The sequence below is a fragment of the Labrus mixtus genome, chromosome 1, assembly GCF_963584025.1.
Source record: "Labrus mixtus chromosome 1, fLabMix1.1, whole genome shotgun sequence".
Taxonomy (NCBI): Eukaryota; Metazoa; Chordata; class Actinopteri; order Labriformes; family Labridae; genus Labrus; species Labrus mixtus.
In genome coordinates this window covers 13,061,655-13,077,387 of record NC_083612.1, presented here as the reverse complement: position 1 = coordinate 13,077,387, position 15,733 = coordinate 13,061,655, and the positions used below count along the sequence as shown (strand labels likewise).

Sequence of the window (15,733 nt, the reverse complement as noted above, 5' to 3'; positions counted from 1 at the left end):
AAATTGAAGCTCAAATTGAATTTAAGTGATCAGTTGCTATGGTATCTTAACTCGTTAGAAGATATATATTATTTAGTTTGGGCCAGGATAGCTGAGTTCTCGTGCTCAGGAATATGTGTCAGCACATATACTACATCAACCAGGATGCATTGCGCGCCAGCAACTTTGCTTAACTGCATTTGTTTTGCCTGTATTTATATAGATTAATATTCCAGTCATGCTATACTCGTGCTCATTTTTAGACTTGTTCCTATACTGATCATTGTGATATTGGTACTGTCCTTGTTACCTTAATCGGGTATTGATGAGTTTGCTATTCAATGTCCTTCGAAAGAAATGGTTTTAGATAAATAAGTATGTCAAGATCACAAAATCAGTGTCGTGATAGTAAAGAGTGTAATGTTAGTCAGAGTTTGCTAAATGATAGCATGCAAATAATAAGTACTATTTTAAATCTCAAAGCCATAGAACTCAACTATGATCTCAGACGTGAATTTCCCCTTTCAAATCCTCCACTGACATTTGATAAATTCTTAATATGATTTTTAAAAGACTCCTGGAACCAAGTCAACCATCTACCTGAATACTCATGACTATAAAACATTTGATTCAGCAACAATGGAAAATAAAGAAAAAGGAAACAAAACTGCATACATGTTTTTTTTCTGTAGGTGAGCTACTATGCGTCCCACAATCCATTGCGATTCGAATCAGGGACCGTCATTCTCAATTTATTTTTATTGTTGTGTTAATATTGTTAATAATAATGTTGTAATATTTTGAACTTTGTGTCTATAAAGTGTGTTGAGTGGTAGTAGGGGCGGTAAACATTTCCATGGCAACAGAGGGCTCCAAGAATCAGAACCGTTGCTGTGACTCTCTAGGATTGTGGGTAGTGTAGTTCATGTCCCTGAGATCCCGAATAATCCATGTTTTTCTTCAAACAAGGTTACAAACTTGTGTCTTCTACAGGAGCATATACCATAATTTCTCACTCAGCTAGCTCGTGGTTAGTCTACCTGGGATGGTTGTGACATTATGGCCAATAACCAATGGAGATTATGAATGGGATTTTTATTTCTGGAACCACAATATTGAGGGATTATTTATTTAAACAAACACTGATTATGGATATCTGGATGGGTATCTGCAAGAAAAACACAAACATGTCTAGCCATTTTCCCTTCTACTAACAGTTTGCAACTTTTGCAATCGAACAGACTGAGGAGCTGGAAAAGCCTGTTACTACTAAGTCAAATGAGTTTTCTGGGTCTGCAAGACAACAGATTTCACAGCTCCATACAGCTGTACCCCAGAGACAAGAGGCTGTTGTAACATCTGTTTACATTTTTCCTCCTAACTGAGATAGCGTGAGATATTGGGTAAAAATCTGCAAACAATCCCTTGAATATATATCATCCACTGCTGTAATATTGATTTTGACAAGTTCCCACGTTCTGGCATCCAAACTGAGTGTCACAGGTTTATATTAAGATATGTATTGCTTTCTGTTTGTTTGTGTCAGTCCAAATGGTGTCTAATATTAGTAAGTAATTTGGCATGATTCAGATTTTTTTTTCTTGAAAAGCAGTGTGTGTTTTTTGATGCGCAGCTAAGGATTGTCTTTGGAACGTTTGAAAAAGGCACCACCCACGGAGGAGCGTCAACACAAGGGAAACAGACTGACGGAGAACATCTATGAATAGTTTGAGGTTAGGGGCTCTGGGGAAATCTCACAGCCTCAATAACAACTTGTTTTCCTTCTGTAATATGTGGCACTAGTAAGAAGTCTTTTGTTGCCGAGCTGATAAGGTTCCTGGGTAGTATTTCTTTGAGTATTTTTTTCCTCGACTCAGTTTCTCAGCTTTTGAATTCAGATACCTGAAACTGGAGTCCTGGTCACAGCTGTCAGTATTCTGGTGAGCTGTTAACACTCAGTACTCGACACAGGGAGCTCTACTTCTCTCCAGCCTGAGCTCAAAGCATCGGGTCCAAGCCTCAGACTTGTAAGCCGTCACACAGTGAATCATTGGTATTTGGGTGGGAATCTAGGTGGCTGAGCTGCTGATGACAGCCTCTCAGTTTGTTGTCAGGCTTCCCTTTGCTGTGAGATAAGATTTATGACGATGGAGAGGGGCTGCGGGGAGAGAAATCCTCATAGGCTCAGCTCAGTTTATCTGGATTTCTGCTCCCAGCACAGCTCTCTCTCTCTCTCTCTCTCTCTGTTCAACACAAGTTGGTGACCTTGGCAAGGATACAGCTTATTGTTTTTAATAGATTATGTTGTTGTCTGTTGAGCTTTGGTCTAAGTGCGACAATGAGAAATGGAAGAAAGGTGAGAGATTCACTCTAAGACCCTGGCAGGATCACCATTGTGGTTTTCTGGGATTTAGTTAAAATATGTCATAGCTGAAAATGTTTTCAGCCTCGAACATAATCTCATGTTTTAAAATTCTTCCAGTATTTAATGTTGCACAGTATTTTTCTGCTGTGTTTCTGGTTTTGTGTGTTGTGCTGTGTAAATGTCACCATGTCAGGATTTTATTAGTTTAACATGACAGTGAACCCAATGTCCTTTGTTTGGTCTGATATAAAGTTAATGATGTCACCCAGGTCTGTAGGAATTTTGTGGGTATTCTATTTAAAAAATATATATTTCACAGACAGCAAAGCAATCGTTACAAAGACTACAAACAACAAACACTTAATTGCTTTCGTTAGTTTCATTGATTGGTATTAGAAAGTATTTGTGTCTGCTTTAGTGATGGGAAGCTCAGCCCTTTTTAGTGATCCGGATCATTTGGTTCTGCTCAGTAATAAGAGCCAGCTCTTTCGGCTCCCAAACGGCTCTTCATTTGGTACCATTATGACTTTATTAAATCAGCGAAATCTATAGATGTTTGACGTATGATTGGTATGTGTGCGTTAGGGCTGGGGATCTTTGGGTGTCTCATGTTTCAATTTCAATTCATGGGGTCACAATTTGATTGAGAATCTATTTTAGATTCAAAATGATGGATTCATGATACAAAGACTATTTTTGAATTAGTACATACTTCATGATCTACTCAGACATCTGTGAGACTGGCTGGATTTCTTGCTGCTCCGTTTGGCATTCAACTGAGTTAAAGAGCGAGCCTTAGCATTTAGCAGGCAGTGACTGTTTTTTTTTTTTAGTTAGGAATTTATTTAGAATCTCAGAAGAAAAGAATCTAGATTTTTACATAAATTGATTATTTTTCCCACCTTTAGTGTGCGTGCATGTTATTGAAATTATTCATTGTAACTACTAAACTGTATAATTCCCAGAATAACACTATTTTACATGATGTTTGAGATAAAACATGAATGTTATAACAAACAGCACTCTGGGTGCTATGAGTGAGTTACTGAGTTTAGCAGATACCGTTTTTGTTTGCTACTCCTTCTGTTGGCATACATTTTTAACAGCAGTCACCATAATCAGATTCTCAGGTTACCCTGCTTCTACACGGAGAGCTTTCAGTCCTCATGATACCCAACAGCCAACCCCAGTGCACTTCGAACCCAACCCCCACCCTGTCATCTAACAAACAATAGCAGGCGGAGGCTCAAGGGAGCTGGCTGAGCAAGCGAGAGGAAAGGAAGGAATTAGGTTGACAAGGTCAGGCTGAACCCAGACAAGAGAGAAGTGTACCAAACCACCTGCTGTGTGTAAGCCAGTCAGCCAACCAAAGCCTGTCAGATCTCTGAGCTAAGAAGTACGAAATGATGTCAACTTTTCTTGGTAAGAAACTTAAGTCATCTGTCCAGTTCTCGTTTGTTTTCAGGATCGTTTCATGGCATGGTAGATAAACTTGTGACTCCCTGCAGGGCATGAAGACAGGAAAGACTTACTTAAAACTTGCGCTGCGGAGTTGACTTCCTTTTACATGTTTAGCTTTGCACCTGCTTTTCTAGTAAAGTCAATTTGATCGTTTCCACAAGCTAATGACCGAACATAACAGCAATGGGAAACAAAAGACTGTTTTGTCTTTTCTACTGGGAGTTGTGTCTGGCGGTGTTATTCAATTTTAGCAGCATCAGGATTTTTTTCTCCCTGTTGGGTGAGCGTAAGGCAATCCTTGGAGCTATTATGAGGACTGTTTTGAAGTTCAGTGCAGTTGTTCATAGTCCTCAGAGGATAATTCCTTGCCTTTGTTGGTCCCTTGACTTTTCTTTCAATGTAACAACGAGGTTGAAGTTTGCAGTGTTGAGTAAAAATCTCTCTCAGCAACTATTGAAGGAATTTCCTTGAAATAAGTTTGCAATCTTTATACCTGTAGTCCTTTTGGTTCATGACAGAACACCCGCAAAATGTAAGCATTTTCTATCAGTCTTGGCAGTTCTTTAATTTGAACAAGTTTACTTGCTTAATTGCTGATGTCGGATTGTGCAGACCTTTTTGTTTTGCCGTGCTGAAGACCTGCACAGCAACGCTATCATATCACAATCAGCGTCAGACTCTGATTCAACAAGCCAATCAGAAAGTCTAGCTGCACTTTAATTCCAAAAGATGGGAGACTTTGCCAGGAGATTTAGGATTACGAGCATCAAACAGTCCGAGTGGTTGTAAACACACCTAACATAAGTGTACATTCAGTACTTCTGCAGTTTAGTTTCAGTCGAAAGGAGATACATGTTTTCTCTCAGTATAACTCTGCTTTACCGAGCAAATTAGGCCACTGCTTCATAAGTGAGCAAATTGGTAAGCTCCACTTATCTTGGCTCAGTCCTCTCCCCTGCGGTCCCCTGTGCCGTCTGTCTTTTTATATCACTTTTACTTCCCATCATTTTGCTGGGAGCGGGAGGAGCAGTCTCTTGACTAATGTATGTTGTCCTTTCATCAGTGGGTGCATATGTCTCCACAGGTAAAGCCTCTGCTGCTCTCTGAAGAGGTTTCTCTTTGAAAAACGGCTCTGTGTACTCTCTGCTGTCAGAATAATCAAAGGCCTTTGTAAAGTAGAGGCTCTTCAAGCGATGTCACACTAAAAGATATTCAATTTGATAACTCCTGAAATTCACACACTCTGAAAAAGAGGTACCGGTAATTTAAAAAGTAAATTAAGAGCAAACGTGAGAGCAGTTCTTGTCTCTTTGACAGCTGTAGATGTAATTCACAGCTGTTAGATGACTTTTAGCAGCGTTGCATGCAAAGCTTTCACACACGTCTTTTCGTCTTCATGTCTTCAGCTTTCACTTTCTGTTTCGGATGTTGGAGGTTGTGTTAGATCATTAAATGAGCCGTAGCATGGAGTGTCAAAATGTGGGCTGACACTAATCAGAATTACCAGGAGATTTTTTGAAATATTACACAATCTGAAAAGGTGGAATTCTTAAAGCTGTATGGTAAAATGTGATTTACGTTGATCAGAATTTACTCTGAAGCAATGTTCAGACTGCAAGAAAAAGCTTCCCAAATCCTTTTGTTTCTCAGATGTTAATCAAATCAGCGTGAACAGAAGGAATCACTTGGGATGAGATGTTTTTACTTATTGTCAGTGCCTTCAAATGTGGTCCCCACATCTGATACAGGACTGAGATCCAATTTTAGAATTCATTCAGTCTACATCAATCAAAATGTGTCAGCCCTGATGTCAACAGACGTAGATCAAAAGTAGCTGTTGGCATCTAAATATTGTAGGAAAATGATTTGTGTGAATACATTGAAGGAACGATTTCACCACCAGTGTCGCAGACTCTGCCTCCAAACACACCTCTTTTACAGAAGTGGCGGCCATTCCTCCAGTAAAAAGCCATGATGAAATTCTGTCATCTTACACTTATACGTATCCTCCGCATCATCTGCTCACCAAGTCAGCTGGCTTCCTCGACATTACCTTATAAATAAAAGCATAAGAACTAGTTTCAGGTGAACCGTGTGCGGCATGCAACATCTTTGTAATAGTCCGTTTAGGTCTAAGGTTGTCAAATGTTTGATTCTCGCATACTTTTCGATACCATGTGTTTTAAAAAGATACATTCTCCATTAGTTTGATGATCGATAGTATCAAAAAGTGACCAGGCTGAAAAACCTTCATGTTTTAAACTCAAAGTTGCTGCAAGCAAAAGAGAGGGAGCAGCAATTCTCCATTTGAATTCACGAGTCGTTCTATACGGACCTTTCTGGTCTATTTGGGGGTCTCCTACACCATGATCCTACAACGTTGACAAGTCACATGGCAAACAGCTTCTCTGTAAAACGACATCGGTTTCCAGTAAGATCCTGGATTACTGGCTAGGGTTTCCCAGAGATTGGAGGTCATGGGTGAGCGACTTCATCACAGATTAGTTTTTCTTCCTGTAATATTTATGTGCGCTTATGCATTCCTGGAAGCACAACTAGCAGCTCAAACGGAGCAGAGTTGCCTACAAACTGTGTGCCTTTCCCAGCCGGTGGTCTACAATAGATGTCAGGTGTTCCTCTTTGTGTTTTCTCTCTTTCTCAGTTTCTGTGATTACTCTGAGCTTCAAAGAGAAACAAGAGTGTGGCTTTACTGAAGGAATTAGGCCAGTGTTTGGAAACAAGCTGATAGGATTTTACGACTTTAAAGGCAATCCAGTCATTTTGTGTCCCCGTTTCTCCGACTCCTGGCTGATTGTAATATTTGAAGAAATCTATTCAGATAAATCGTCTTTGCGTTTCTTCTCAGTTGCAGCTAAATGCTAATAGTGGTGAAACTTGAGTTGAGACAAACTTGAGATGGGATTGCAATCTTATAGTAAGAAGACGGGGGAGTTGCATTTGTCTGGAATGAAAAGGTTGTGCAGGTTACAAGTCCCCTTGTTGTTTGTGTGACAGATAAAAAGAGCCGGGGCCCTTTTCTTCCCGACGTGTCTTAACTGGGTGTCAGTGGTGCTGAAAGAGGCACCGACTGGAGCGAGCGAGAAGTGTAATCTCCACTGGCCTCCGACCCTTTAACTCACCAAAGATGTTCACAGTGTTCGCCCCCGGTGTCAGAAAGAATTACATAATTGAAGCAGGAACACTGAACTCAGCCATCTAATAGCACTTCAGCTAGAATTGCTTTTTACTTAATAATAATGGGCCCCATGTGTCATGAGGAATTTCATTTTCTCTTTTCAAGACTGATACTTTCTTTCTTTTGATGTTAAAAATGCTTTATCAGGATGGAACATCTATATTGTTCAATGATTCACTTTGAACAGGGGCCAGGTTCGATCTATTATAGACTTTGTGCAATCGATTTTTTAATTCAGGTTAAAAATCGATTGCACAATCATTTTCAACTCCGTTTGTTGCATCACAACTTGTGATTTACTTCTGTTTTACAACACTCTCAATACATTTCAACACTTAACAGTGATTAGCCTTACATGAATGTATCCGTCGACAAATCCAAGTTCCCCTGTTAGGACATTTCTTCACATAAACTGAGCCTGCAGATTAAACAGATGATGAATGTCTTTCTAGTAAAACACGGCTGTAATATTATAAACCACCGGTTCAAAAATGCTGCTTGTTCATGCTGTATGTAGGGAGGCTAACAATGAAGCTTTCCAGACCTGTTTTCTTCCATTATCACCATAAAAAGAGAGTTAACAAGAGTTATGCTAACAGACTGGGTTAATCTTAGAAATAGAAATAGAAAGCCACACATGCATTATTGTTATACATTTCTTTATAAGGGTTTTTTTTTTACAGTGCACGCTCTGCAATTGAACAAAATGGACTGGTAATGGAATTTGACTGCTTAAAGAATCCGTTTCCCATCTCTTGTTTTAAACAGAGAGTGAGGAGATAAAACCACGTCTGCGGTCAATCCACATGACCCTCTGTGTTATCTGACCTGATGTCAGGTGCCCTCCTTTCAGCTCGGGTTAAATGCAGGTCTTGACTTTGGTGTCAAAAGATAATCACAATCCTTTGAGGCATGGGTATCATTCTTCATGCTATTGGGTTTTAAACAGCTTCATAACAGACTACCAGACTATAGATACGGAAAGCAAGCATGCACATTCTGAACCAGAGATACTGCTGGTTCAGCACCTGAACAAATGTATTAGTGGTTATTATGATGAAGTGTATTGAACTGAACATCATTCTCTGTGTTGAATGAAAGAGTAAATCAACCATGACCAGAACATGCACTCTTTACACTGTGTAACATGAGCATGGTGTATGGAAGCAGAGCAGTAGAGAAGATGCTCTGTTGATAACGGATGTTGTTTTTATTCTCATCAACATTTTACAAACTAATAGTATGTATAGCGCTGAATTGAAAAAAAAGGAGATACACTGGCAGCTGCATTGTTCTCAGAGACGCCAGCACTTCAACATGGCGTGTTTTCATCATCTCTGAAATATATAGTAAGTTCATTTTGTGATTTTATTCAGTAGGTATCTTACACATTGCTCCTTTAAAATATTAAACCAGCATAATTTCCTCTGGCAGGCAGTTTCACAGTCCAGGGGCTTTAACAGAGATTAATGCTGAATATGCCCTTTTCTAAATTCATAGAGAATTCAGTGAACAAACTCTAGTCAGAAAACAAATCATACAGGTGTTTGAGAAATGGTAATTTCTTCCCACATGTCTCCCCTTTAGCAGGATTCATTGCGAGTCAAGTAGAATCTGTTCAGTCCGAGACTACTTAAGGCACATGAACTGCTGTCTTCAGTATATTTACATTCAAAGATTCGAGGTGAAATTTGGTCGGTGATGTTCTCGCCTCACACCAGCCGCTTGAGTACAGCCAAGACAGGTGTCTGAAGGCGACACTGCAGTGTAATCCTGTCATAATCCTCGCCCAAGCTCAGTGCTCGGTTTCTTAATCCCAACTGTAATAAACAAGTTAAAGCTGAAGTTAATGTGTCCAGTAAAAAGTGCAGCATGTGTCTGTCTTCCCGGGGCGAGGTTATTTTATGATCGCTGAAAATCCAGATGGAGTTTCCCCTCTATCAGCACACAGAGGCATGCTCAACACCAGACCAAGATTCATGGGATTTTTGTCAGTCAGTTAAACATTTTTCTTCCCAGTGTGGTTTTTTTTTATTTTTATTTTTTAAAAGGAGCTGGCATGGGGTTTCAGTTAAAAGAAGGCTTGCGTGACACTCGAGCATTGTGGTTTAAGGGGGAGATTTGAAAATCTGTTTGTAAAGTCTTGCAAGGAGGGAATAAATCATGGAACCTGGCATCGGCTGAGCGTCTAGTAGAGCCTTGTGTGATGTGACAAAGTGTGTAGTTCAGTGGTTTAGTGGAAACCCCGGACAAGACTTCAGGCTTTTTCCTGTGTGGGTTTACATTCTGCAGCCCCACAGTGAAAGTCCTTTTGTTCGCTCATCCATTGATAGAAGCTGGAAGTAAAGCAACACTGCTCATTCATGTCTTGTGATTCTGTTGGCTCATTACAGAAGAGTTCTCTTCTTGAGTTTAGACTGGCCGTTCATATTCAGATTTAAAAGTAAATCAACATAGAACGAAAATATATCTAAACTGGAAGAATGATCTTTAAGTGGGGAGGGTAAACATAGAAATGATCTAGGTCAGATGAACTTGTTGTCTGAACATGTTGTGTAAGGCTGTTAAAGTGATCAATAGGACCTGATTCACACAAATGATTCATCCCAGGTTTAGAAGTTCTAGGATTTACCTGCTTTCAAAACAAATATCTGGAGTGCTGGATTAACAAAAGGTAATACTTTCGGCGCGGGGGGTGGGGTGGGGTGGGGTCCTTGAACTTCACTTGACGTTGACTTTTTACAAATATTTTGATTAATGAGTAATGTCAACATTTCATTTCTAAAGTAGCTACTTCAATTTGACTTGAGTTTGGTTTTTTTCACAGACTCCTGGCTGCTATTGGTCGGTCTGTTGGCCGAAACAAGACGTGAGATGACATTAAAAAGAATTCTAGAAAAGATGTTTAACTATAAGTTTACATTTCATAGGTCAACACACTACAGGGATGCTCAATATATTACATGCCCATCATCATGGCAATATGAAAAATAAGCACATTGCATAAGACTGCGTGAAACTCAATGTATGTGCACCATGCATTCCCTTTCAGCATGCATTTGACCAACATTTGACCTGTGTGATGGGACATTTAAAGCTAATATTCACCATTTCTTATTAGTCAATGTATCACAGGTCATATCTTCATTTCAAGATTAAATAATGTGATCACACATTGTGGATTTCTCTCATATTAGATGGGTCTTACAAGCTTACATCTGGATCCATTGGTATATGAGTAAAGCATCGCCCACTACCAGCGAGCCAAATGAATGAGGGAAATGTGAAAATGTGATTATTATAAGCCTTCCCCTGTCATTACAATTCCCTCTGGGAAAAGAGATAATTTCCTTATTTCCATTCATTATTATGTCATCGGAAATTTGACAAAGATAACCCTCAGATCTTTTCATGGACAGTTTCTAGTTTGAAGGTTCGAGTCAATTTAGAGGAGACTCTGGATGAACCTGTTTGCACCTCTCACCGTGTGCTGTCACTCTGATGGAGGGCTGGTTGTGTGGTCTTGTCTGCGGCTCTCTGCGTCTCCATAAGGCCTGGAAACAGTGTGTGGTGACAGCTCGGGTGATTACCTGTCCTGTCTCATTCACTCAGCCGGCCTGCAGCTTGGTCACGTCATGCGTCAGTGACTGACACACAGTGATTACGATGTCGTTAGGCCAGACTCTCGGCCGCTCTCTGCACACATTCATTTGCTCTTCCTCTGAGCAGAAACGGGGCTATCCATGCTCATTTCTGTAAACTAAGAAATGTGAAGCTTCTGCTAGTCTTGAGCTAATATTACATTTCATCAGGGACTAATGTTTGGTTTTCAAAGCACTCAGTTCATCACAGATTCCGATTTCTTATTCGGTCCTCTGAAATGTCTGACAGATGGTTTTTTGCTTTCCAATAACAAGTTTTATGAGTCATGATTCATCACAGCATCTTTATTCATTCCAAGAAACTAGATTAATTAAAAATCCATCAAAAGTATTATTCACCTTGAGTTAAGTGAAATCTAATAATAAGGTGGAATCAGATGTTGTAAAAAGGAGTGACAGAAAAGCAAATCTTTTATTTAGTAGTTTATTGTTGATGTAAGCCTCAGCTATGTTTTCATACTTGCAGGAAAATGTGACAAAATCTTGCAAGATCATGAAATCTCAAAGCCCTGGGTGGATTAAAAAAAAGCAAAATACTTAAAAGAAAGAGTCATGGTCACGCTAATAACTGACCCTGTGAAGCTGTTTAAGACAGTCAGCTTAATGCTAATAAAAGCATGGAAACATTGCTAACATATGATATTTCGGTTATCATTTTTGCCATAGTCACCATCACAGTGTTATATGATAGCATTTCTGCTCTGGCTTGTGTTATTTGGCATTAAATAAACCTGTATACTAAGTGCAGCTGAGGCTGATGGGAGTTGTATTAGTTTTGTTCTGAACAACTGAAAGGTTGGATTCATAGTCTGGAAAGCCTTTGTGAAATATGTTTTGCTGTCCTGTTCTAGTTACACGCTAAGATACTTCTCAGGATTATAAATTTGACTGCTGTTGAGAAACAAAAAAGTGTCACGAGGATTCATCCACTGGAGACCATGAAGCTAATTTTTAAAAACAGCTGTGAGACATTATTTTCTGTGTAATTCTGTTCAAATCAATCTTATGATGGATACACCCTTCATTCTTCTGGCAGCTGAATCCTCAGACTTTGTCTTTTGCATGTGCATGTTGATGGTGTCAATTTGTCAAGTCGTGTGGTTAAAAAACTGACAGAACAAGAAGACAGTGCATGGGGTGGCTGCAGGAGATGGTTTTGATATGATCTATTTATTCAATCTTAAATCCAAACTAGCTTCTATGCATCACTTAGTGCATTAAATGACGATGCTTGTGGTGTAGAACGTGATGAATTACGAATGATTGGCCGGGGACTTCAGGGACCCTGATGTGAATAATCATGGTTTGCTAAATCATCTTTCAATTAATGTTAAAAACAAACAACAACAATCCAACATCCTTATCCCTTAAGCATTCAAAGTGAGAAGTACATTGACATATACGGCAACGAAGGACTTTTATTTTGGATATCATACTCAGTTTTTAAGCATCAGCTAGGTTCGTAAACATTTGTACAGGTTGAACAGGTTTATAATCCAAAGTGTCAATTGTTATTGTCTTCAAAGGCTAATTGGAACCAGCATTGGCAGCATATTCCCGGCGAGCACTGAGCGCTTTATTCCCAATTAATGACTGTGTGCTCCTGGCTGCAGCGCGGCATTCCTCCTGCAGTTCGCCACTAATGATTGGAGAGCTTTAATGTCGACTGCCTTGAATGAAGAGCACTAAGCCTGGTGTCTGCGGCCCTTAAATCACCATCAGTCTTCTTCTCTCTGTCTCTTTTTCCGCCTACATACTTTTCTACCTCCAGTTCTCTCTCTCCTGTTTGCTTTCCCTCCTCTTCGCCCTCCTCTTCTCGCTCCTTTCATTTTTCCATGTAGGCCAGCTGTCTCTTCATTGCTGTCACAGTGTATCAGAACAGGTGGAATCAATTACTGACCCTCAGCAGCCCGCTCCCATACCACAACTAGCTCTTTTAATTGAGGGAATTAATGAGCGATCAGCCTCTGAGATGATTTGGTGTCACGGATCTTGCTCTGGAGGAAAGCTGGGGGAGGGACTGTTTGACCAATCCTGCATAACTAATTCTGTCCTTCCACGCGGGCAGTTCACATGTCCCTCCCTGCAGTTCCCTCCTGCTAATCACCTCTAAGGTTGAGGAAAGACACAGTTTATTATAACATTAAGTGCCGCATCACTACTTTACTGATTAGGTTTGTTATAAAAGGCCGTCGCTGCACCACAATGACTTCCATGTGCTCAGCACTTTGTTTACGTCCTCTTTTTGTGGCGATCCCTTGGCTGTTTCCGCTCTCTACATGTTTCAACAGTGTTTCTGAAGTGTCTCATGTGTTCCTCTCTTTCCTGTCTGTTCACAGATGGAGTCTCCTGTCTCCACGCCAGCCCCTCCCCCTCTCCACCTCCTGGCCCCGGTAGGCAACAGTGAGATCTCCTCGCCGTGTGAGCAGATAATGGTGCGCACACGCTCCGTGGCGGTGAACACGTCCGATGTGGCCCTGGCCACCGAGCCTGAATGCTTGGGACCCTGCGAGCCCGGCACCAGTGTCAATCTGGAAGGAATAGTGTGGCAGGAAACGGAAGACGGTAAGCGAATGGCTTTCCGACCTGTGTTGTACAGGCGAGAGTTTTGGGATAGTTTTGATAGTGTCTCCTGGTTATGTCCAAAAAAAAAAAAAAAAAATCCAAGTGAACAATCCATCACCTGGCCGTCAGGCTCTTCAGCATTAATAAACATCGCTGTGATTGTCCTTTCTAAAGCAATTTTGATCCATTAAATGTAAGATAGACTCTCTGCTCAGGTTCTATGTCCTTCAACTTTTATGTAAACCATTCTCCTGTGTTTTTACTCCACTCAGTACATGAAACATCAAACATGAGGCTGTCTGGTCCTTCTGATCACTGCATAACCACACAGAAAAGGGAGAAAAGAGTGTATTGATTGTGTAATCATGTTCACTAAGATAAGCTACTTGACTTTATTGTTAAATCTACCAGATGTTTGAGACTTACAGTGGATTAAATGTTGCCTTCCCAAACCTGTGTTACAGAAAAACTGACAACAACAACAAACAGCATTGAGACTAATGTCACAAGTGAATTACATTTAGTTGCCCAAATGCAGTGATTACCATTTCAAATAATATAATATGTTGAACGTAACTTCTAATGTGGAAGTTGAACTCTATGTCTTTGTCAGTCAAATGGAAAAAGGAAAACTGGGGGCAGCTTCTTTGTACTTTTTTGTAATGCAAATAGTTGAAATATATTTCAAGACCATGATGAAGGTCTAGACCCGAAACGTTGCTAATAAATGTTTGTTTGCAAGTTAGACGCTGTGTGGGAGTTTACATTGCTCTCCTACGCGTCATTCTTGTGAAATGGATGTGAGAAGGTTTTTTCGATCATAAATGAGATCAAACTAAAAAATCAGCAGTGTGGCCATTCTCGACATGACTTTTCCCCAAATGTAAATCCAGAGTGTGGTGCTGCATTGTTATCATGTCCTGAGCAGAGAGGAGTACACTCATTGTATCAAGACTGTAAACATATGGAGAAAGTTTATTTTGTGCTTGTATTGGCGTAGCCAGTGTGGATGCATTAAAACATCCCAGAGGTATTTGTTTGTCAAGGAGCTTTTAGTTAAAGCTCCCATTATTTGAAAAATACCCTTTAGCTTTCATGACCATACATGTTATGGTTGTTACGATGTAATTGGATAAGGCCTGACTGCCTCGGGAGCTGGTCTTGGTATTATAACATGCTTTAACAGTCCACATGCAGCATAATATTGCCAACAAGAATAGTAGTTGGCAGACAGTTCCTAGGTGGCCTTGATTTAGTTCTCTGCTCAGGAGAGTGCAGACGGGAGTTTGTTGCACAGAGATATCTGCTAACAAACAACATGCCTCAGAACACAAAGCACTTTTTTGCGAGAGTGCCAGTTGGGAATAGAGTTGGCTTCCCTCCTGCAGTGCAGTCCGAGTGAAATCTCAGACGCTCACAGTTTTCGTCTCTTTGATGGAAACCGCATTCAGCTCATTTAATTTGAAGATGTATCACTGGCACTATCGGGTTGTGCTGGCTCTGAAAAAACTGCCCTCTTTTTCTGTCGTGCATGTGAAATACTGCAAATACCTAATCTTCAAAGCAGCTCGCAGCTCGCTTGCTCTGCGGGCATGCTGAGTACAAATCGCCCACACAGCCACAGTGCTGCTTGTTGGTTTCACTCAGAGGAGCCGAACAGAAAAGGTCCCTGCCTCATCAACATTCCCAAAGCAACGTCCCCGCTATTGAGTGCTCCCCCCCCCCCCCCCTCCTCCTCCTTTTTTTTGATTTTTGCTCCAGCCGTGGGCTTCGTCTGATTCACCCCTGTCCTCGGCTCTATCAGGACTCTTTTCTGTTTCCAAGCATCCAGCCGCTCGCCCCTTGACTCTGTTTCCAAGCAAACTGGGAGAGAGCGAGTGCAAGGCAGGGGGCTTTTGGGCAGGAGGGGGGGGGGGGCAGGGGGGCAGGCAAAGACAAGGCTACTTCTGTTAGTGACACAAACATGGCTCTGAGCCAATACCAGTTCTATGTTTGTGCTCCCTCATTCTCTGCCTCCCACAGAGCGATTGACCCTCCCCCCTCGCCTTGCCCCCTTTCCCTTTCTCCGTCCAAGTCCATCCTCTCTCTCTCTCTCTCTCTCTCTCTCTCTCTCTCTCTCTCTCTCTCTCTCTCTCTCTCTCTCTCTCTCTCAAAGCTGCTATTTTGGCTGAAAAGGTGGTGGTTTGGCCTGATGGAGCCATGTTTTCTTCTGATTCTACTCAATATCTTACGCAGTAGGTACAGGGCTTCTGGGAGCTTTTGAGTGGTTTTAAAATGGGTATGTTGAGGGAGGGGGGGGCACTATGCAGGTGTAGCACACAGGTTGTTATGGCCATCCGAGCTGTGAGGACAGACAACATTTCCCAACGCTCTCTTTGAAGCCTGTTTTTCTTCTCTCATACAAAACCTCTATCAGGCAGACGATAGGGGTAGAAATATGTGATAAAGGATGAAGAGATGTATTTGATAAGTACAACCATGAAGTCTTCAGGCACCACAGCTTGT

General features: G+C 41.0%; 1 protein-coding gene across 4 annotated transcripts in view; it reads left to right on the top strand.

The window, feature by feature from the left end:
- LOC132955964 (zinc finger protein 609-like) overlaps positions 1 to 15,733 on the top strand; it is an 83,490-nt gene that overhangs the window by 44,513 nt on the left and 23,244 nt on the right. For all 4 annotated transcript variants that reach the window (XM_061029266.1, XM_061029355.1, XM_061029115.1 and 1 more), the window contains exon 3: positions 13,003 to 13,228. In XM_061029266.1, coding sequence (XP_060885249.1) covers positions 13,003 to 13,228 — 226 coding nt within the window. The remainder of the gene's footprint in view (positions 1 to 13,002; positions 13,229 to 15,733) is intronic.